General features: G+C 39.2%; 1 protein-coding gene and 2 long non-coding RNA genes across 3 annotated transcripts in view; 1 reads left to right on the top strand and 2 right to left on the bottom strand.

Annotated features, from left to right (window-relative positions):
* LOC117936990 overlaps positions 1 to 1135 on the bottom strand; it is a 14410-nt gene extending 13275 nt beyond the window's left edge. Inside the window, exon 1 of the long non-coding RNA XR_004655072.1 lies at positions 1123 to 1135. This is a non-coding gene — a long non-coding RNA (uncharacterized LOC117936990). The remainder of the gene's footprint in view (positions 1 to 1122) is intronic.
* Positions 1136 to 2906: 1771 nt separating this feature from the next.
* Positions 2907 to 22974, top strand: LOC117936993. The gene is made up of 4 exons (XR_004655073.1): positions 2907 to 3129; positions 11913 to 11919; positions 13814 to 13818; positions 22962 to 22974. It is a non-coding gene; the product is annotated as an uncharacterized LOC117936993 (long non-coding RNA).
* pmm2 (phosphomannomutase 2) lies at positions 3380 to 19654 on the bottom strand. Its single transcript, XM_034860566.1, has 8 exons — positions 19374 to 19654; positions 13232 to 13343; positions 13051 to 13127; positions 12228 to 12319; positions 11931 to 12030; positions 10219 to 10294; positions 8496 to 8611; positions 3380 to 4439 (listed from the first exon to the last, which is right to left on the bottom strand). The coding sequence occupies exons 1-8, from the start codon at positions 19446 to 19448 to the stop codon at positions 4335 to 4337; spliced, it is 753 nt and encodes a 250-aa protein (XP_034716457.1). The 5' UTR covers positions 19449 to 19654; the 3' UTR covers positions 3380 to 4334.
* Positions 22975 to 23500: the final 526 nt, after the last annotated feature.

The following is a 23500-nucleotide window of genomic DNA, read 5'->3' as shown; positions in this document are numbered from 1 at the left end:
AAATATTTTATTCATTAAAAGTTGACGTGAGCTTTTACTTTGAAAAGTAAGAGCGATATAGTATTTTATTCCAGATGCAAGCTTTTATTTAGAAACTCGGGGATGGCAGAAGGATTTTTTTTAGTTTGTCTATAATCTGCATTTATTTTATAGACGAACACGTATTTTAAGTGTTTTTATTCATCAGTATGATAGGCTAGTCTGCGTTTATCTTATGTACATGTTTAGTTTAAAAAAAAACATTTGCGTATGCATATGAATAAAATACTTTCAATATTTGTTTTTGTTTTTTATCTAACAGTAACGGCAATCACACAAATTAATAAAATAATTTTGATATTTGGTGTTTTCCATTCTTTTCGGGCACCCAGATAGCTCAGTGGGTAGAGCAGGTGCCCATATTCAGAGGCTTCGGCGCAGCGGTCCCTAGTTTGAGACCACCTGCGTCTCTCTCTCTTGGTTTTTTTTAACTAAACGTTAAAACCAAATATTAAAAGTATTTTATTCATTAGCATGATAGTTGACGCAGGTTTATTTTATTCCAGACAATAGTCTGCATTTATCTTATTAACACAACCATCCATCTGGAAAATTATTCGCGATTTCGCATTTTTGACCCTCTGAATTTACCGTTGGACACACATCCGCATGAGACGGGACCGCATGAGACGGGACGGACGAGATGGGATGCTGCAGGCTGCAGGGTATACTCTTGGCTACGGCCGCAGAACAGGCTACACGTACAAAGCCGCGGCCCGCTTGCCTGGTCCTCCAGTAACGCTTGCAGTTAGCAGGGTTAACATGTCGGCATCAATGAGAGTGCAAAAATGTTGAAATATAATATTCTGTCCTTAGCCGTGATAAATTAGCCTGAAGGTCCAGGGGAAAAAGAAGGGCAAAAACAGCAAATGGAAAACTAGACAAGGACACTCACGAGGAAGCTCAGGAACATGGGCTGAGAAATGCAAACTGGACAAAACACAGGGAGAAGATTAGGCAGGGCACGCAGGAACAGGTAACAAGACGAGGTACTGGCAGGCGGACAAACTAGAATGATCTGACTAGAGTCAAAGGGAACAGTGGGGTTAAATACAATTAAGAGATAGCAAGGTAATGGGGAACAGGTGAGACATCAGTTGAATTATATTAGGGCGAGGCAGGACAATCAGACAGGCACAAAGCAAAGCTAGACAAGACTAGAGAAGACAGGAAACCATACTATCAAAATAAAACAGGAAGCAGAACAAACAGACACACAGGGGAACACAAGACGACCAACAAAACAAGACTGGGGAGAAAACCAAAACACAAACACAGGAAAGGCCAAATGGGAAAAATAGCCCCACACACAAACCCCAAACCACAACACGCACAATGCATTGATACATATTTGCCCTTCATTAAATGATATAAAAAGTGTAAATGTGTAAATATGTATATACATTACTGTGTAAAACTCTAACGTGTGAAAGTCTTAGGGAGGTGTGAAAAATGCTGTAAACTAAGAAAGCTTTTAATAATATAAATAATTAGTTTATATTTTATAAAATTACAAAATATTTGTTTGCTAACAAAAGATAAATTAAATCACATGAATATATGGTGTTATTACTCTTTGCCTTCAAACCAGCATAATTTCTTATAGGTACACTGCAGCACTGGGCACCGTTGAGGACCGTAGACGCAGTGTGGCCAAGGAGACTTAGTGCAGCAGATGAAAAACACATCAAGCTTATTTCCCTTCGAACTGGAAGATGCCCAGCATGACATCAGCTTAGAACTGGCAGAAACCAGTGGTAATTTAATTTTAATTTTAAATTATTATTTTGATCTGTTTATTGATCCCTAATGGGGAAATTACAACCCCCATCTACTGTCCGGAGAAGTCTGGCCAGAAGTGGTCTCCATGGAAGAGTTGCAGCCAAAAAGCCGGACCTCCAACATGGAAACAAAGCCAAGCAACTCAACTATGCACGAAAACCCAGGAACAGGTACAGAAAAATAGCCGCAGGTGCTCTGGAGTCATGAGTCAATAACTATCAGAAATGTTTGGCTGTATAGATTACAATATTCCAAGCCTTGCCAGTAGAGGTCCCCAGTTCTTAACCAGTGAAAAACCTTTTCTTTATTGGTGTAATGACAACCATTTTCCTAGATCGAAAGAATCGAGACATAAGTTGAAGGCTATCAGATCCAGTCAGCGTTAGGAAAAAAACAACCTCATTGTTCAGTCGTTTGTTTTAATTCCCAGTTTATTAAAATACAATATCCAACGCTGTCCAAACTGCTCCAAATTCCAAACCCAAGTTCATTGGGTACCCAGGAAAATAAGTGTGAATTAGATTGGATGAACTGTACTGAGATATTTCAAAGACAGACGCACATACACACATACAGATTTTCTCCAATTTATTAGAGAGATTTAAAGTAGACTATAACTTCTGGTGCACTAGAGTTCTGGTTTAACTTTATCAGGTAGCATGGTCTAGCAGTCTCGTTTTATTTGAACGTCAACAAGAAGTAACGTCACCCAAAATCGCTTAGAGCACTTTTAGAAGAACAATGTTCCCTTTGCAATTAGGATTTATTCAGGTACATAACATTTTGAGATTACTACAACAAAGGATTGAACATGGAGAACTCAAGAATCCTATTGTTATAAAAGTTAGGATGAATGCTTATAGGTCAAACAGTAAATGTGTTAGTCCTTTCTATGTTTTATTAAAGTATTACGGAAAGTAGGGGAAACTCAACATTATATCTCAAATCAAGGTTGGAAAAGGAATTAGAAGTGATGTTGTACATCAGATGTATGAATGTGTGAAACTCAACATACTTCCACAAGTTTACAATAATTGAAAGTTTGTAACTTGGAGAATTTGGTGGATTTTCTATTACACCTAAGTTCAGCATTAAAACATCTTCGACCAACTAGCCCTGATGAAGACGATGTGGCTGCTAAGAAGCACATTACGCACATATTTTTTGGAGTTGTGAAAAGTTGAAGTCATTTTGGGAGGATGTACATTTAGTTTTGAGTACTGTACTTGGCTATAAGATTTCTTTGTCATGCACTGTCTTGTCCCTAGATCATATTTAACTTGTCACATTAAAGAGGGACAGATACCTGTCGCAGCGGCAAGGAAAGCCAAAACCAGAAGCTGGTATTAGCCTGATTCTTCTAAATTGCAAAAATGGTTTGAGGTCATACAATAAATCAGGACAATGGAAAGGTTGTCAGAAATGGACATATTACTTAAAAAAGCATAAGTATATTGGCTTACAGCTTGAACTTGAAATATATAAATTTAATTTCTACTTCTGTGGCTATCATCACATTTTCTCATAGGCCAGGTTTTCTTTTTTTTCTTCTTTTTTTTATTTAATACTCATAAATTGATGTCAATGTGTTCAGTGGTTGTCATGTACGAAGAATTCAAAATAACACTTCTAAATCCTCATACACTGTACTTTTAAGCATGGATTTTTTTTTTCTTCATATGCTTTATTATTTCCCACAGATCACATCGTTTACAGCAGAATTATGATAAAAGTTGATACTACATTCAAGTTCAAGTGTCATGTATTGGGAACATCACACAATTGTGCACAGATATACTTTCCAGATACATTCTCAAAAATTGTATGAGGTACCATAGGGGCCAAAAAAAATATTGCTACACTCACTGGTGATATTTCCACATGAATGTACAGTTTGCTAATGTCTACTGGTGACCATGACTTCTTGTTTTATAACATCTAGGAGAAAAATCTTATAGCACACAGCAAGGAATGTGGTTATGGTTACAGTTTTATATTTGGATGATTTTAAACATGGCTAAGCAAAGAACCCAATAAAAGACTTCAACATAAAATGGAATAAGGAAGACGTTTTTGCTACAGCCACAAGATTTGACGGACAAACTGCATTATTTCCAACAAATGGACACATTTAATTGTTTTAGTTTAAGGTTTACCATGACGTAATGTTGATAACATAGCCAGAATCTCATTAAGAAAATGTAATCAACAAATTTAAAACCATTAAATCACGTTCAAAGCCATTACATCTCTCATTCAAAACGCAACCAAGATATCCAGAAATCCCTCTTCTCATTAGTCAGTAAGTGTTCCCTCTCCACCCTTGTGTTGTTGACATAACCCTTTGGTAATGTTAACAATGACAACTATAATGCTGGCTCTTTCCGCATTAATGAATTTTTTTTTAAGTTAAATCTCTAGATATGTTTTAAACCGATAAATAAGACCCCTAACATAAGTCCCTCTTGTCCGTTCTGTAAAAACAATGTCAGCATCCAGGAACAGTTTCTCTCTCATGAGAAGAAAAGCTGCTGACAAAGTTGTTGTGTTTCCTCTGGACAGGAGACTTCATGGCCCGTGGTCCGTGGGTCACAGTAGATCTCATAGTCGTTTCCTCCCTACACAGAAACAGAGATTAATTTAAGAGAGGTTAAATTCAAATCACTAGTTATTGCTTTCAGTCAACAAATTCCTCATAATGACTTTTAGTCATATAGCACAGAGGATGAGGTTGCTTTTCAGTGAAATTATACATAAAGTGAGTTATAAACTGTCTTTTATTTACTTTTAACAACAGCTAGATACAATACAATAGTTCTGGCAAGGACATAAAATGACTGTATATCCAGCAAACTGCTTTGGATCAACGTAATCAATGTGAAAATGTTTTTGAATTGGGTTTGTAGTCAGCTAGACCTCAGTGGGTTGTCTTGTCCGGTCTTTGCAACCAACAGTCTGGATGAGGCTGTGAAGTTATACATCAGCATCTGCGAGGACGGCTGTGTTCCGTTGTGCACCAGGGTGAGTTACAACAATGACAAACCCTGGTTCAAAGCCAAACTCAGAACGTTAAGGTTGGTTAAGGACAGAGATGGGAATAACAGCGTTATTTTTTTTTAGTAACGCAGAATCAAATTGATTACTATTCTTAATAACGCTGTTACTGCCAAAAAAGATCTCTGGGCCAAAAGATAAAGACATTTTTTACTGTTCCTTGGTTAGTGAGCCGTGCATAAGACAAGCAAATACATGCTGACTATTGGATGAGGTTGAGTGAAATTTCATGTTAAGCCAATAAGAGGTAGAGTTGGGCGGGTGTGTGAAAGCACGCCTAGTCAGACGTACAACGAACAACACAAGCTAGTCAGTCAGCGAGAAACAGGTATGAGCCCAAATGAAAGGCAATAAATATAAAAAGTTCCAAAACATCTATTGTGTTTTTTTTTGTCGATCCAGTATATATTCATAATATCTACGTACATGGCATTTGATTGGAAGTTAGTCTCACTTTGTCCCACAGCAACATTAAAATGGTTTGTGTACATTGTTTCTGTTAATAATGTATTGTATTAAGTTTCCATTTCATTATAATACTCAGATTTATTATAAATCATGCACATGTATTTTAAGTTCCATTAAAGAGTGGTTGGTGTGGGGTCACATTTGAGCATTTAAAAGTTTACTTGAAAGTAATGCAATAGTTACTTTATGAAGTAACTAGTTACTTTTATAATATGTAACTGAATAACTAACTAATTACTTTTTAAGAGTAACTTGCCCATCTCTGGTTAAGGAAGAGGCCTTCAGAAGTAGGAACAAAGACAGATTTAAAGATGTGAAATACAAGTTCAGCAAGGAAAGAGGCCAAACGACTGTATTCTGAGAAGCTCCATCACCAATTCTCAGCTAACAACTCTGCATCTGTCTGGAAGCTCAAGCAAATCACTAACTCTAAGCCTAAAGCCCCCCACTCCATCAACTACCCACACCTAGCCAACGACCTCAACGAGGTCTACTTCTTTGAAAGACAATAAGACAGTCCTGAAACCATCCCCCACAACACCTCCCTACAGCTACAGTGCACTTCCACCTCCCCCCCACACCTCAGTAACAACTCTTCATCCATCAATGAGAGAGACGTCAAACTCTTCAGGAGACAGAACCACTGGAAAGCTGCTGAACCGGATGCTGTCTCCCCATCCAGCTTGAAGCACTGCGCTGTTCAGCTGTCTCCAGTGTTCACAGACATTTTCAATACCTCCCTAAAGACATGCCACGTGCCAGCCTGCTTCAAGTCCTTTGCTATCATCCCTGTTCCCAAGAAGCCAAGGACCACATGACTTAACGACTTCCGACCTGATCTCTGTGGTTATGAAGTCTACAGTCCTAAACTCTCCCAGCTTAGTGTGCCTGCACTGAATTTCTGTCTGACAGGAAGCAGCGTGTGAAGCTGGGGGAACACGTCTACGACTCACAGACCATCAGCACTGGATCCCCCCCAGGGCTGCTCTTCTACCTGTACACCAACCGCTGCACCTCTAGTCACAAGTCAGTCAAGCTTCTGAAGTTCGCCGACAACACCTTCCTCATCGGACTCATCTCTGATGGTGACAACTCCCCGATCCATCAGAACCAAAATCACACCACAAGAACAGTTTTTTCCCAATCAACCATTAGCCTTATCAACAAGGCCCCGACCCCACCCTGACTCTTTCCACAGCCCACCTCTGGCTCTACATGCCACTGTACTTACTCTGCTTTAACGTTCCTTTTTAACTTATTTTATTCTATCTTTTATTTTTTAGTTAATACATACTGTGTGCATATATTTTTACTTATATTGTTATATTCTTCTGATCCTTCTGATATTGAGAGAATGTGTGACACACACCAACAACACCAAGACAAATTCCTTGTATGTGTAAAAAACGCTTGCTCTAACCCTGACCACCTTACAACAGCACAGCATGCAGACCATTTATCTGAAGTTTCTACATCCAAACTGCAATGGCGTAGGAGCCGTCTGTGAGAAGAATCTCTCTGATAGGCCGTTTAGCACGAGAAGAAAAATAGAAATGAGGAAAGCAAACAACTGAAGTCCAGAGAATTAAGTCAAGGCTCTTCACATTTTTTATCATCTCATCTGATCAATCCGATACACAGAATGTTAGAACTGTCAACATTGGCTAAAAATGACGGATATTCCCTCTAACAAAAAACAGAGATTTAAACAATTGGAATAACTATTTTTACACATTATGTCTATAAAAGGGAAAACAACAATACATGTAACTACTTATATACTGCAGGTATATTATATTACTTACACATTACAAAATATACTAATTAAATAACGTCCTATACCATAAAACCTAGTCCATATCAAAAACGTTCCAGTTCCGGGATTGCTCTTGTTCTGCCAAACATTTTGCCAGATGTCACTCCTTTGGCCGGATGTCAGTTACCTTTCACTTGCTTTACCTTCCACTTTTTAATCAACCAGAGCACATTTTCTCCCATCCTGGTATGCTGTGTTGACTAACCATACCCTCCTCCCCAGCACTTTGGAAGAAGCTCTGGCAATGTGAAACTACATAAAACTGAATCAAAAGAGTAGACTGTTGACCCCCCTCTCTCTCTGCACCATGCCTGTTGCTAGACTGACAACTAAGCAACCTAGCTAACTAGCCGCCCACTACATCAACAACTTAATTTTTCATTCACACGCTATTGTCACAGCGTAGGAAAGGACCAATTTAGGTTGGCTTATTTTCTCTAACCACTATAACTGTTATATAACCTGAAAGCACGGTGGGTGGGAATTAGCAAGCTAGCTAGCTATCTCTCAGCTTCTCCACCGCAGGGAGACACCATCTCCCTCCTGCTGTTGGGCAAATGCTGGCTGCGGTCAAAAAGTAAAAAAAGAATTACCTCGACCTGCCGTTACAATCTGCTACATAATGATGTGACAGCGGATGTTAGTGACGTGGGCCTGTCGTTGAAACTACACTGTTCTGATGATGGACTGCAGAAATTAAATCTGGCAAAATGGTGATGCGTCACTTTAAATTGCCCTGCCGCAATAACTTTGGCATTATCTCCTTTTCTTTTGGATAGGAAGGTCCAGTGTATCCTATGCTAAAGGAGATGATGAAGGAATCATTGAAGCACCTTTCGTTATCACTTAAGACAATCCAAACAGCTCTTATCATGGCAGCCACTTAACTACTTCCGTAAGAAACCTTTCTAAGCTAAATTGACTATTTGACCGCAGTGCAGTTTTACATTTATCATAGCAACAGTTGGTTTATCCTGTTTCCCTTTTCGGAATGATGAATAGATTACCGCCTGCTGGTATTAAGAGTTATTTCCTGTCACGCGGGCGCAGAACGTACATGTTAGTTGGGCGTTGGCTGTAGTCTTGAAACGTGATTTGTTTTTGACAAGAAACAGGTGACGTGAGGCAACGCCAGAGTTAGTGTGTCGGCCCCTTTACTTGCAATGTAAAAAAAAAAAAAAACATTCCTTGGCCTAATATTTTAAGTGTTTGGGCTTGATGGGTTGTCTGTCGGTCTTAGCTTGCCGTTTTGTTTATATTCAACCTTTGAAGAATCATGTGCAATCTATAGACATCAGCCATTATTGTGGTGTTCGGCAGCAGTTAGCATACACACAGGTTTGGTCTTGTCTCCAAAGAAGTGAATGGTTGAGTAGTTGTCCTTCTCAGCAAATCCCAGACAGAATCGCTTATCCCAACCATCAGGAAACACATCAATGCTGATTTGCCCTCCTGCAGAGAAACAGAGACCAAGAGGCAGGAAGAGTTGATGTGGGAAATTAACATCACACTGACAAAGAAACAGGCACAACTAAACTCATGTCTTACACCGCCCCAAGTTGTGGTAGTATTTAGGTTTGTAGCATGCTGGTTAAGTTATGTGTTTTCTTGGTTTTACAAAGAAGATTGTTTTTTTGTCTACAGTTTTTATATTCCCAAAATAAAAATCAATGAGTAATTAAACAAAGCTCTGAAGCTGCTACTGAAGCTATGTTCCTTGCATATAAAATTAGTGCTGGGCAATATACTGAATCTTACCTGTATTAATTTTCCAAATTATATAAAGATTTCATAGACTGTAATGCATATAAGGTATTGCTGCAAATAGGGCTAAGGCAGAGGGTACAATTGTTTAGCCTACATTTAATATCACGATTCTCTGGCATGTTGACTGTTTGTTTTTTTACCTATAGCACATTGCACATTACCACAAGCCTGTGGTAATGTGCAAACTAGAGGCGTAAACTAGAGGCTTCAATGAAAAGAAGGGAGAACAATGCAGCGCTTGGGAGCGCTTTAAAACCTATTTTATACAGTCTATGTTTAAAACTTACGAAACAAAGTGGTAGCGTTTGTAATGCAGACGGCTCATAAAATTAAATGACAATCAAAGTCTTACAAAAAAAAACTTTAATAAAAGAAAATAAAAAGAAATTTCAAAGTTATTTAAAAATGAAATCATGAACAGAATGAATTGAGAGGATGCAGAAACATCGGAGATACACCAGAATAACGTTTTCCCAATAAAATCCAACGTAATTTAGCCACTGTTGTTGCCAGTCGTGCTCACGTTACTAGGTCACGTTGACGTTACTCTAACTGCGCTAACTTGGTCACCTCAAACATGCGGCGGAGCAGCATTATAAACGCAAAAATAATCCAATTACGTCTCAGCTACAGACTGTCGAGAAAGACGGGTTCAGAGCAAGGGTTCAAACAATGGATTTGAGATGCCTTGCCTCGCTGAAATACTTCTACCAAACAACTAACGTTATTCAAACACTGAAGGAGGCTGACAGCTGAACTACGTTCAGTTGCCTACTTTTCTACAAAAACAAACAGTTACCTGTGATCAGGTAGTGTTTATACAGCACTCTTAGGTTACAATTTTTTTGTTTTGAATAGGAGGCAATGGTAAAGTGGTTGACATACGTATTTACTTGATTAAAACCTATTTTACTACTTTGCATAATGCAAAAAGAACTGTTCATGCATTCTCCTTCATGTAATGGTATTGTATACTATTTGGAGCCACCCAAACCCTTTAGTAATCAATTCAATTCAGTTTTATTTATAGTATCAAATCATAACAAGAGTATCTCAAGACCCTTTGCAAATAGAGTAGTTTTAGACCACGCTTTATAATTTAATTAATAAATCAGTAAACCTGATGACATTGAATTTTTTTTAATATTCTTTGTACTGACAATAGAATGACAGTTATAAACCACCAGAACCTTAAGAAATACTGTGATACAAATCGTTGGTCATAATGGACTTGTGTTGAACACAGATTCACTCTAAACACGGCATAATAGTCATGAATTCAGTGGACTTACCGATTGAAAATGACAATCCCTTTCCTTTGAACTCTTCCTTTAATATGGACACAAACTTCTCTCTGATTTTCTCTTTCTGAAAGGAGTAAAAAAATAAATACAAAGATCACAGCTTTTTATACACACAGTTTCTGTTTTGCTGCTTCAGTTAAAGAACTTCAGCCAATTTTGGAAATTTGTATTTAGCTTTTAATGAAGAACACCAAAACAAAAGTGTCAACTTTATTTATATAGCTCAATATTACAAATCTGCATGTTTGACAATCTGTACATCACAGTACATAATATGTAGATTCAATCACAATCTTGCTATCATGCAAAGATAGCCAAAGTTGAACCCAAATTCAATCATTTTGTGGCCAGTGGCACACAAACTAGAGCGCTTCATTTCAGGTCAAGCCCGAGGGGGTCCGACTTCTTTATTGTTGAGCCTCAGGCAAATTTTCACATCAGAGCACACATGTGGCCTGGATATAGGGCCTCTATAGACTTCTAATTTTCATGTTTTAAACCTCTTTCACACCACTGACGAGGGTTGAGCCCTGGTTATCTGACCAACGTTCAGCCGTATTTTTTTTTAAATTCAAACCAAGCCAGGCAACAGGTATGTATGACCTGGGATACAACCCAGTTGCGATGCATAACAATTACGTTAAGTGCTAGAAATAGCCAGGGCTTTACACATTATATTCAGTGAACAGTCTTGCGTTGCTAGACCTTCCGTCACAGTGCTGCGGAGGAGGGTCTGGCTAGCCCACACAGCATTCCAGGATGGAAGAAAAACATACAAAGGGATTAATAAAGCTAAGTCTAAATCTAGTCTAAGTCTAAGTTCAAAGTTGTTTCAGTTATACAAGAGAAATCTCAGATTGGATAGCTGTCTCAGTTTACCATGCAGAGATCTGGGGAGCAGTTAATCATAGTATTTTAAAACTAAAAAACTCAGAAATCGACCAAAGTTTAAAATTCCAACACAAAGAAAGCAGAAGGAAAGATGATTTTGTGGAGACTAATTTCTCTTCTGCATTTCATTCATTGCAGCAGTAATCAAGAGAGTAGGTTACTCTAGTATTGATTTAAATTATTTAAGACAAGGGGAGAACATTTCTCTTTGTATGATATACTTAAAAGTAAAATTGGGCTTCAGAGTGCGGAGAGAATTAAACAAAATGTATTGTTATAAGTTTACGTTCTAACACTGTTCTTTTTACTGGCCGTTTTGTGTGCAATTCACATTGAAATCAACCCTTGTCCAACCCTGGTCCAACCCAATTTACGACCAGGGTCGCGAAGCTCACACACACTGATTTACCGTAATCTCCAAAAGATCTACTTCCATGTCCCTGTTCTGCAGGTAGAAGAAGTCTCCCAGCTAATCCTGCCTTGTACTTACCAAAACTGGAGAAAGAGTTATCTAGCTGATAACTCTTTCTCCAAGTACTGTGCATGTGTGACTCTCAACAAAGATAGTATATATATGTCTCACTCTGTAGCTAAAACACAGATCCAAACACACAGGGTGAAAGAGGAGCTGCAGCACTGTGCAGTACAAAAAATTTGGTGTTTTTTAAAAAATGAAACCATGTAAACCTATTCTGTTACAACCTCAAAATACAATTATGAACCTGAAAATGAGCATAATTTGGGCGCTTTAAATCATGCATTTTCTCACTGAAGACAAAGAAATGGCAAAGTGTAAATGTGTGTGCTACCTGATCTAGCTCAAAGAACTCTGTCCTTTCTTCCTGTGTACAGCTGCGTCCAATAGGGGAGATGTTCAACATGCCGTTGCGGAATTCAATGAATGTCCCCCTGTAAAACATTAGACATTACAATTCAGTGTTCATAACGCTAAACCAGATTATCCCTATCCATTATTATTTACATTCTTAGCTTCCCAGCACCCTCCCATGCCCAGTACAAAAGAACTACAGAACCAAAAAGATTAAAAAAAAAAAACTAATATTAATAATAATATTGATAATGAGATCAGGAGTCAATGTTTGTACCTTTTCTTAGGCAGTTTGATCTTGGCCATGTAGTTGAGACAGAAGTTAATGAAATCTTGGAGTAGCTCTTCACCCATCTGGGCCTGGATGGACTGGCAACAGCAAGCACACAAAGTTAACATTCTGGGGCCTGTTACATGAAGTAATGTCATCATACTCAGGGTATTGTCGTACTTTTGGGTTCACAAATCCAAGATTGAAATGGCAAATAATCCTAATCTAGCAAAAAAAAGACTGACAATACAGGCTTGAAAGCGTTTACATAAAAATTCACTTTTTACTTTTATGCTCCTGATAGATGGAATTTGTTTTCAGGTTCTCTCAAATTAAAATAACTTGTTTCCATTGCGATGTTCAAAAGAATACTTGAAAATGTTGTACATAGGAACTGCTCTTGTTTTTAATAGTCTTCTTATGCGCCTACATCAGTGATTCTTATCTGTTTTTACTGTTTTCATGTACTTTAATTAGGGGTCCAAGCCCGAGGTTGTCATTGGTCATGGTTTTGCCCACCCCCTATGCTTAAACCACGCCCCTTTCATAACTTGTGACCCGTTTGACATAGACTATTGTGTGAGGTATCGTTGAACTCAGCAGTCCTTTTTTCATTGCCGACGGTTTGCGATGTTTGATGATCACGCAAATACATTAGCGCATGGACCGCGTTCGCCAGTAACCAGAGCGCCCGTCCAACACTGCTTCTAGCTTTTTTTATTTGTGCTGTAATTAGGACTTAATTGGAAAAGAGAGCTTGCTCTAATGGCCCTGAATAATTAAAAGTTAAACAAAAAGCTGTGCTTTGGTGACCTAACGTAAATCTTACCTGGACGGAGAGTAACTGTCCATTTTTATAGGCCACAAGACCATTCTCAGCAAAAACGTAGTCCATTTTCTGGATCACTGTCCACATAAACGTAAAGAAAAACAGAGAGACATAATGAATTACATACTTGAGAGATAGACATGCAATTGGTCTACTATAGAGGTACAGATGTGTGTCTTACCATCATCTCCCAGCTGCTCTTTGATCTTATTAAGGTCCGACCCTCCTACCACTCCAACTCGAACCTTAGCCCTGAGCTTCTGAAGGAACTCTGCCATGGATGGAGTTACGCGCTGAAAACACACATACACACAAGTTACTGACATGATGAGATAAAACACATCAATTATAGCAACAATACTTACAGCAGTTATCAGTCTGCATGTATTTCAGTTGACAGGATTTATGTCAACTAGGGATGTAACAATACACTCAACTCACAATACAATTCACGATTTGAAGTTTTCTATTAGGTCCTACCCTAGCCTTTTTAAAAATTGCATCACATTTAATTTTTTATCGCAACCTATACAAACATTTATATATAGATTTTTAACTGATTCACGAGGCATCATTATATACATAATGTCAACTTTTGTTTTGTCTGTTGTACAAGCATAAATTTACTTAACCCTCTTATGATAAAATGTCCTTTTTTCCACAATCATTCAAACGTTAATTCTCACGCAAAATCACGCATCATGAAAGGAAGATAAACAGACCCAAAGTAGGTCATAGCATCAATATCTTAATGAATATGCAGATACTGTATGGCTATAAATATAAACAACATTCAATTGTTGTCACAACAGACATTGATTGTTGCACTTTAAAAGTCATCAATTAATTAATGTGATTGTTAATATTTAGTTCATTTTAATGTGTGCAAAAATATTTGTTCGCTCTCAACTCTACACTCGCAGATAGAGTACAGGAGACCTATAATGCGTCCCTTATTTTCCATTATATCTATAATGTAACAATGTTGGGTGTTCATATTTAACGTGGCCAAAGCTTCAAATAATAAGGCAAATATATTTTTAAATAATCCCCATGAGCCAGAACCAAAATTATACCAAAGCCAGTTTTCTACGCATGGCCACAAACTCCTGGCAGCTACTGCATTGTTTATATTACATATGCTTCTGAAGTACATGTAGCTACATGCTAACGTCAGGGAAACCTTTAATCTTGGTAGCAGATGTTTATTTATCCCCAATTTTCGATCACATTCTCACTTGCTTGGTTTAGAAGCCACTATGGTGATTTTTCATGGTATGAGATCCCGCTATACAGTCGATGAATGGGAATGAATGATTTAACCGAGCAGTACTTCTTGGCGTTCAAAATTTTACCTCTACCAAATGGATCCAGTTCTGACGTGAAACATTTTACACTTGTTGTTGTGACACTCCAAAAAATGTATCCACTGATTTACAGAGGTCCTTTGCTCCATGTAGGTCTATGGGGAAAAAAAACAGGTCGGACAGTTTGGCCACTGTGTCAAATTGGTGTGTGTGTGCGCGCGCATTTGTGTGTGTGTGTGTGTGTGTGTGTGTGTGTACACTGAGGAAAATAAGTATTTGAACACCCTGCTATTTTGCAAGTTCTCCTACTTAGAAATCATGGAGGGGTCTAAAATTGTCATCGTAGGTGCATGTCCACTGTGAGAGACATAATCTAAAAACAAAAAATCCTGAAATCACAATGTTTGATTTTTTTAACTATTTATTTGTATGATGCAGCTGTAAATAAGTATTTGAACACCTGAGAAAATCAATGTTAATATTTGGTACAGTAGCCTTTGTTTGCAATTACAGAGGTCAAACGTTTCCTGTAGTTTTTTACCAGGTTTGAACACACTGCAGAAGGGATTTTGGCCCACTCCTCCGCACAGATCTTCTCAGGTTTCCGGGCTGTTGCTGAGAAACACAGAGTTTGAGCTCCCTCCAAAGATTCTCTAACGGGTTTAGGTCTGGAGACTGGCTAGGCCACGCCAGAACCTTGATATGCTTCTTACAGACTCACACTTTGGTCATCCTGGCTGTGTGCTTTGGATCATTGTCATGTTGGAAGACCCAGCCTCGACCCATCTTCAATGCTCTAACTGAGGGAAGGAGGTTGTTCCCTAAATCTCGCAATACATGGCCCCGGTCATCCTCTCCTTAATACAGTGCAGTCGCCCTGTCCCATGTGCAGAAAAACACCCCCAAAGCATGATGCTACCATAAGGTGACCAGATTTCTCAGACAAAATCCGGGGACATTTTCAGCACAGAAGTGTATTTACCTCCAAAACAAGTAATGTTTTTACTTTTGTAAAACTTAAAACGGGGACACTAGACCAAGAGCTGTTCTCATTAGGGGCTGAGCCCCTCCCCAGGGTCTGATCCTAGACCCACCACTGCTGCTACTTCATACTCCACTCCACTACACCTCAGTGGGGAATGTTTCAAGATAGAAAGTCCTAATATTTCAAGATAAAAAATCCTAATACTTCAAGATAAAAAGTCCTAATATTTCAAGATAGAAAGTCTTAATATATCAAAATAGAGATCCTTATAGTCCTAATATTTCAAGATAGAAAGTCTTACTATTTCATAATGTTGTAATGTACTGATCTACTGACAGCTTTTGCTTTATTGCTCAAGGCTTGTTTCCTCAACAGCTCTTTGAGAATCAGATACAATAAAAACTATTGACGACATATTTTCTTTTGATATTGATGCAGTATTAAACGAGATCGCTCAAGTCGGCAGAAACAAGTTACAATGTAAGTTAATGGGATAATTGTCCAGCTTGTATTTACGTTCATAAAAGTGCTTGTTTTGCTGCTAACAGACTCAGATTAATATTCTAAGTGTCTGACAACATTATGGAAAGGATTTCTAAGGAGGTCGACCTTTGTGTTAAAGATTAAGATCCTTTTTAAAACATAAAAGTCTGTGAATTTGCGTTCGCTAAACCCTCCAGACTCCATTTAAATAATCAGTGATTTTAGCATCGTAAAATACGGCATTCTAAAACATCTCTGAGCACCGCTGGCTCTGGCTGCCTTGAGCCTGTGTGTGTAGGGTGTGCGACTATCGTTTTTTCAGTATTTTCTTTTTTTCATTCCAATTTCGGGTCTGTCAGTCACAGTGAAAACCGGGGACAGATTCAGCCGGGGACAGGTCGCCAAAATCGGGGAATGTCCCCGGAAACCGGGCACGTCTGGTCACCCTATGCTACCACCCCCATGCTTCACAGTAGGGGTGGTGTTCTTGGGATGGTACTCATCATTCTTCTTCCTCCAAACACGGTTAGTGGAATTATGACCAAATAGTTCTATTTTGGTCTTATCTGACCACATGACTTTCTCCCATGACTGATGAGGACGCCGAGAAACCGGAAGGTGTGGACCCTCCCCACGCACTCGCCATTGATGTACAGGGGGGCTAGTTCAATGCTGTTTTTCCTGAAGTCGACGATGATCTCCTTGGTTTTCTTGGTGTTCAGAGCCAGGTTGTTCTCTGAACGCAGTTGGATATAGCTAATGGTTGTAATTCACCATGTGTTCTATTAATACATCCATGTTATTATCTCCTGATACATCCGAGGAATGTATTGACACTGTAAAGCCTGTTAATTGAATATAACGTCATTAGTGTTTCCCAAGAAGCTAACATCAGCGGTAGCAAGCATGGATGTATTAAGAGATCAGTAACACAGCTGACATAGCTACCGGTATGTACCTATGTAATGTAACTACCAGAGATTTTTACAAGTCAGTTTTTGGAAATCCATGTCGAGTTTCAAGTCTTTGGGCTTGAGTCCAAGTCAAGTCTCAAGTCTTTGGGCTTGAGTCCAAGTCAGGTCTCATGTCTTTGAGGGGCAAGTTTAAGTCAAGTAAAGTCTTTTGCAACAAGTCAAGTCTCAAGTCTGGCCACCTGATCTGTCCTAATTCCGGATTTCCACCAACTGCAACTGCCAGCGGCTGCGGATCGGCTCTGCTGCGTGTCAGCTCCGTGCTCTGCCGGTCCGTACAGGTTCGATGCTGCTGAAAGCCTACGGCCATGACAACAGCTGAATTCACAAAGACCCAAGGGATCTCGTAAATTCATGTAGAATAGAACCACAAAAACAGTTTGTTTCCATCCAGAGGAGTAGAGTGGAAACAACTCTGTACTGTTTTCAAGGTGTAGTGCAGGAAACTATGATCCGCAGTGAGCACGCTCTAATTTATTTTGAGAACTAACCAAATGTTTTTAGGTTTTTTTGTGCTTGACTTCCTATACCGCACAATCTGCCGTGTGCTGAATTGCTTTGGAGATCTCCGACAGGAGAAGTTCAACAATGTTCATCCGGCATCATTTCTCTTGGTGCCACACACCTTGCCTGCAGCGGTTTACTTACTGCCACTGTTAAAAAAGTTATTGACAGTAAACTATTGAAAAATAGGCAAGACTCCGGGGGGGGACTTGGTGTCGACGATGCATTTTTTTTTATATGAATGCGCACATAAGTCATAGTGCTTGCATTTACATTGCACATAACGGCAAATGGCAGGGGGACATGCAGCTCGTCATATATGTTTCCCCAACGTATATGCGCCAATAAAAAAAAAAGAAATAGATTACATTTATTATGGAATAATTGCATTCAAAAAGGTTGTTGACAAGTCTCAAAACTCTGTTTGACTAACGTCATCTTCACAAGCATGGAAAAGTCTATGCATCCAACATGTCATCTGAACACGCCTTAAATATCCCAATACAGCCACATGAAATAATTTTGTAATGCTGGTTACATAGTTATTGTGTTTTAATAATCTTAATTCTGTTTGCCAAGGCTATTATTGGCTTGCAAAGTAGCTATCCATTCCTAACGTTAGCTAATTTATGTCAAAAAGCAGTAGCTGACTAACGTTACTGACAAGATATGGTTTCATTTAAATACATACATGTTACCTTGCACAGTGCAAACACATGTTAACACTGTACAAGTCTTGCAACACCACTCTGGTCTCCAGTGAAACCATGGGTGTTTCTCTCAAACACCCAAGAACTCTCAAGAACGCAAAGAACGGATTTGTGTTCTTAGGGAGAACATTCTTGCTGGTTGTTCTTGGAAGAAGGAACTCGCAGGTTCACAAGCACAGAAAACACTGTCAACAGTTTGAGACAAAGCCATCTTGCTGGTTTTGCGCAACACCCCCAGCACAGAGGCTACCTGCAGTGCTCTACAATAACAAAGAATGGAACAAGGGGGTAATAGCCTCTCGCCATAATGCATCCCTACTATGGCGCCATTTTGATGCTAAGAAGCCATCACCTTCCGTTAACATTCCATTGACTGCCATTCATTTTGACAGCAAATAACTTTACATTTGAAGTGTTTAAAGATTATATTTGTCCATTGTTTATTTCTAAAAAAACACAACAATGTAAAAAAGGCTTCATTACCTTGTATCTCACGTTATGGCTCCGTAGCAGACAATTTTGTAAAAATAGGCTAATGATTGTGTCATAACTACTCAACTTACTTTTTTATAGTGGAATTGCAGAACAGTACAGGAGATGCACGCAGACAATTTCAACTTACCTTAACTGTTTAGGTTTAGTTACTAATGTTAACTAGCATTTTAGTTAGCAATAATTAGCCTGTGCCCAGTACAGGACAAAAGTTTGGAACCACCTTCTCATTCAATGAGTTTATTTTCTTTTTTTTCACTTCACAGGTGTGCCTTGAAAGGGTTAATCAGTGGAATTTCTTGTCTTATTAATGGGTGTGGGACTATCATTTGTGTAGAGAACCTAGAATATAAGACATGCTTTCAGTTATTTCACACTTTTTTGTTAAGTACATTATTCTACATGTGTTTATTCATAGTTTTGATGCCTTCAGTGATTATCTACAATGCAAATAGTAATGAAATTAAAGAAAAAGCATTTAATGAGAAGGTGGTTCCAAACTTTTTGGCCTATACTGTTATCTCCTAACATGTACCTACGTTCTCCGTCTCTGCAAGATTGGCAATAATTGACATTTCTCTTGGCACAGCTACCACAAGACTTACAACCTTCAGACACGTTGCTCACGTCATATCTACGTCGTCAAGCTTGGTAGGAGGCTGCGCAGTGAAGCTTAGCACTCACCGGAACAGTGCTTCTAATATCCTTCACTGGTCTCCGTCCAGAACAACGGGATCTGTTGGTCAATTTCTTTAACTGTCTATGGGGAAGAACTACTACAACGTGGACCCGGATGTTGCACTAACACACTGTAGCATACATTGAATGAACGTCTCTCTCTCTCTCTCTCTCTCTCTCTCACACACAATACCTGTCTCGCGGCCGTGAGCGTGCCGTCTACATCAAAAAGGCAGAGCGTGCCCGAGTCCACAGTGGCTTCACTCATCCTGATCCCGTCTTTGCTGTCTCAATGCCCCTCACTGTGGAGACAGTCCCTCTGTTTCCTCGATTTAAAATGATTACTCAGTGTTTGTCCACATGCGTTTTCGCCTTTCTCCCAGAACTCTTCTATTTCTGTCGTCCTCGACAGTATAACAAAGTATAAAGGATCTTTGAGTATATTCAGAGATGGGACAACGACGACAACTACTACTAGTACTTTAATACTACTAGTTTGACGACTACTACTACTTCTTCTTCTTCTTCTTCTTCTTCTTCTTCTTCTTCTTCTTTATTTATTGGCGGGCTACAAAACAACTTCTAGTTGTATGCCGCCATCTACTGTATCGGAGTATGGAACAACGTGAACCTGTTAAATTCACATTCTAATGGGAGAAAGTAATTCATTAAAAATTACTGTCAAATAATTTACGGACGTTGGCATCCAGCTCATTGGTGCATTACTGCCACCTTCTGATTAAGAATACTAACAGTGCCTTGGCCTAAGCTTTCTAACTGATTATCTGTAATCCTTTTAATGGAGAAAATAATCCTCATCACCTCTATATGTGTCCTAGGCCTATACCCGGTGAAACTGAAAAGTACATGCTCTACTAACTCCTCTTCCTGACCTCAGCCTTGTTTACATATTTATTCTCTCCTGTGCCTAATACAAAACGTCTACACTCTTTTGAATTTGGTATAGATGTCTCCCTGTCCCCTCTCTGTCCAACCTTTCTTGCAACATTTTGTTGTCCCCCCCAGATTAAACATCTGATTACTGCTTACTGATACTGCCTTGCATTGCTCTATTCTTTTTCTTCCAACCTCTCATTTGAAAGGAAATTTGACCTGACGTCACTGATTTGTAAATCTTCCAATTGAATAAAGGACTTTATATAGTATATCTTGACAGCTGTTCGAAGGGAAAATTGTGTAATGGTTTTATAGCTAAGAAAACTCAAGATGTGCTCCAACACACTTTTTTCTGTAAACAACTCATCAAAATCAGGCTGTTTCATATCCACTTTACACTTGCTAAGGCTGAGGATGAGTCTGACTTATCAATAAGATATCAACACCTTATCTTGCCTAATTCTTTCACCAACACTACCAACAACTCCACAATGTAAACCCAGTAATTTGCCATTAGTTGTATCCTTCTAATTTTCAATGGAATTTCTCTCATTTTCACCTGTAGGGCAGGTACTGGCAATGTTTAAAAAGCCCCACTGCACACTCTCAATGCTTGTGCCTGAATCACAAACAATTTTCCTAAAAGAGACCTGGCTGCTGACCCCAACGCAATCCTGCAATATTGCATCAATATTGTGCAATTGATCATCATTGAAAAGATATTATGTGTTCTTTTCAATGATGATCAATTGGACTCCATTCCCTACCAGTCTAAAACCTCATTGCATTCATCACATGCATTTAGCTTTTTTTTTCTTCTTGAAATGGTCCACTCGAATTAACCTTGAATCAAAAAGAACTCCCAGAAATTTGAATGTTCCAACCCTTCAACACATTTTCATGAGCGGTATAGGAAGCAAAACGAACGGTTACGTTTAGGGAAAAGATTGTGTTTTGGATTGAAACACTCCCAAGAAGCACTCATTTCCTGGGTGAAAGTCTTTTGTTTTCCCCGGGAAGCAATACACTCCCTGGCATGAAAGTCCTGTGTTTTATAGTCTGTATCCACGATCTTGAACTTCCGGGACTTGCCGCAGAAAAAATCCGCTGTATGTCCTTCTTCTCAGCCGGATGTCTGTTCCCAAAGTTTTCTTTGTTTTGGAATATTAAACTCTGGTCGAATTATGCGGACTATGGTTAGCTGCTCCTCAGATCTCTGCAGGGTAAAACCAGACAGCTATGGAGCTAGAACAGTGACAGTAGCCTGTGGTATTGAAAATAAAATTTGGCATTGAAACAACAAATATCGACATTGAAAACTGTTGAACTGAAGTCTAAAACACAAACATCAAAAAGTAATAATCTCATAATCCTATGATATTATTTCACTTTGACGTTTGTTTGCATCATGATGGGTTTTTCAATGTCAATGTAAATTTTTTCTTGATGTCCGTGTCTTTTCAATGAAAGCTTTTTTTTTACGCTGTCAAGATTTTTACAATGTCACTGTTTTCAGTTTCAACTTACTGTCACTGGGGAGGAGGGGCCTGATGGGAGGCGTAAAGGGGGCGTGGCTTACGGGTACAGAGGCTACTGGCGAGAGACCACACCTCCAGACGAATCCTCCCAGAGTTCTTAAAACCGCATATCTGCAATGTCTTCCACACATTCACATGAAACCTCCAAATCTCAAGTAAGTCTGTTCATATTGGCCATTTTTTCACATAATAGGTTTCTGGGCAAATCACACACTCACTAAAAGGCTGCACGCATTCACTGACAAACTACATTAAAAGTTAACACTAAACCAGCCTGCTTCTGTGTGAAAAAAATGGCAGGATTCCTATGGAGGTGCGGTCTCTCACCAGTAGCCTATGTAAATTCCCACAATTGTTGTTTCAATGGCAAATTTTATTTTCAATACCACAGGTTACTGTCACTGTTCTAGCTCCATAGACAGCTAGCTAGACTATCTGTCCAATCTGAGTTTTCTGTTGCACAACTTAAACAACCTTTGAACGTACACATGTTCCACCAAAAAGAAGTTCCTTCCACAGGCTAATTTGCAGCATCACTGGGGCTCCATCCAGTGCTTAGCAGCGCCCAAGACAATTGTGATTGGTTTAAAAAAATGCCAATAAACCAGACCACATTTCTCTCCCATCCCAGAATGCTGTGTGGACTAGCCAGACCCTCTGTAGAGGAAGATCTGGCAATGCGAGACTATGTGTTTTATGACCCACCCATCCACTCCAACTTTTCCTTTAGAGGCTAAGCGGATTCTTATACAACAGCAGTCACTGGGGTGCTTACGGCAAAAAATACGTGGAATGCTTAAGAATTTCAGTGATTAACTTTCTTTAGCCATATGAACGTATGGTTCGTGAGAACAGGCTGAACCCTTTCTTATTCTTTCTCCTACATTTTTGGTTTAATCTCTTCCTGTATTCTTTTTCTGAGGACACTTTACACACTTGGGGGGAGAGAGATGCTTTCTCTCATGTTGAGTTCATACAGACACTGTAGGGATAGGAAACACCTTCACATCTCTCTCATCAGAATTGCCATAACATTTCCAGAAGATGAGTAAACTTTGTTGTGGGTAGATACAGGATCTACACCAATGAGACAGATCAATTTTTCAAGATTCAAAATCCTTTATTAATCCCACAAGGGGGAAATTCAAATTGTTGCAGCAGCAAGTGATAAGAGGAGAAGTACAAGACACATGTTAACACACAGTATTAAATATAATTAAAGAAATTAAATATTAAATAGTAAACAGTAAAATGTATTTCTAGTTATTGCACAGTCACATGTTTAATCAGCCCTGGTGTGTGTGTTTTGTCCATGTGGTCTACTGGGAGCAGTGCTGATTGTTGAGTCTGACAGCAGCAGACAGAAAAGACCTGCAGTATCTCTTTGTGACGCAGCACTGGTGCAGCAGCCTGTCACTGAAGGACCTGTTCAGTGCTGACAGAGTGTCCTGCATGGTGTGGGAGGACTTGTCCACCATGGAGGATAAGTTAGCCACTCTCCTCCTGTTTCGTACGACCTCCACAGCGTCAAGGATGCAACCAAGAACAGGGCTACAGGTAAAGTGCTGGGGTGCTGTCAGTCCAGTCCAACTTGCACGCTAAAAAGTGTTTAAAAACACAGAAAACTGCCTGAGACGCTTTTCTCTGGCCCTATTGACCGCAGGTACACCATGTTTGGCTTTTATACATGCAGCTAAGAATTAGTGTTTATTGCATTGCATCACATCTTACTGTGACCCAATTGTTCCCAGCATGAGACAAGTACATCTATATGTGTTACAACTCATTACAGGTTATGACACAGCCATGCTTTGATCTTCTCACATAACTCTAAAAAAAAGGGCTACAGGTGGGAACCAATGCTGTAGCCTGCATCTCTAACTAT

Source organism: Etheostoma cragini, chromosome 2 (assembly GCF_013103735.1).
Source record: "Etheostoma cragini isolate CJK2018 chromosome 2, CSU_Ecrag_1.0, whole genome shotgun sequence".
NCBI classification, from domain to species: Eukaryota; Metazoa; Chordata; class Actinopteri; order Perciformes; family Percidae; genus Etheostoma; species Etheostoma cragini.
Note: the sequence above shows the minus strand (reverse complement) of the source record. Positions and strands in the feature narration are given on the sequence as shown.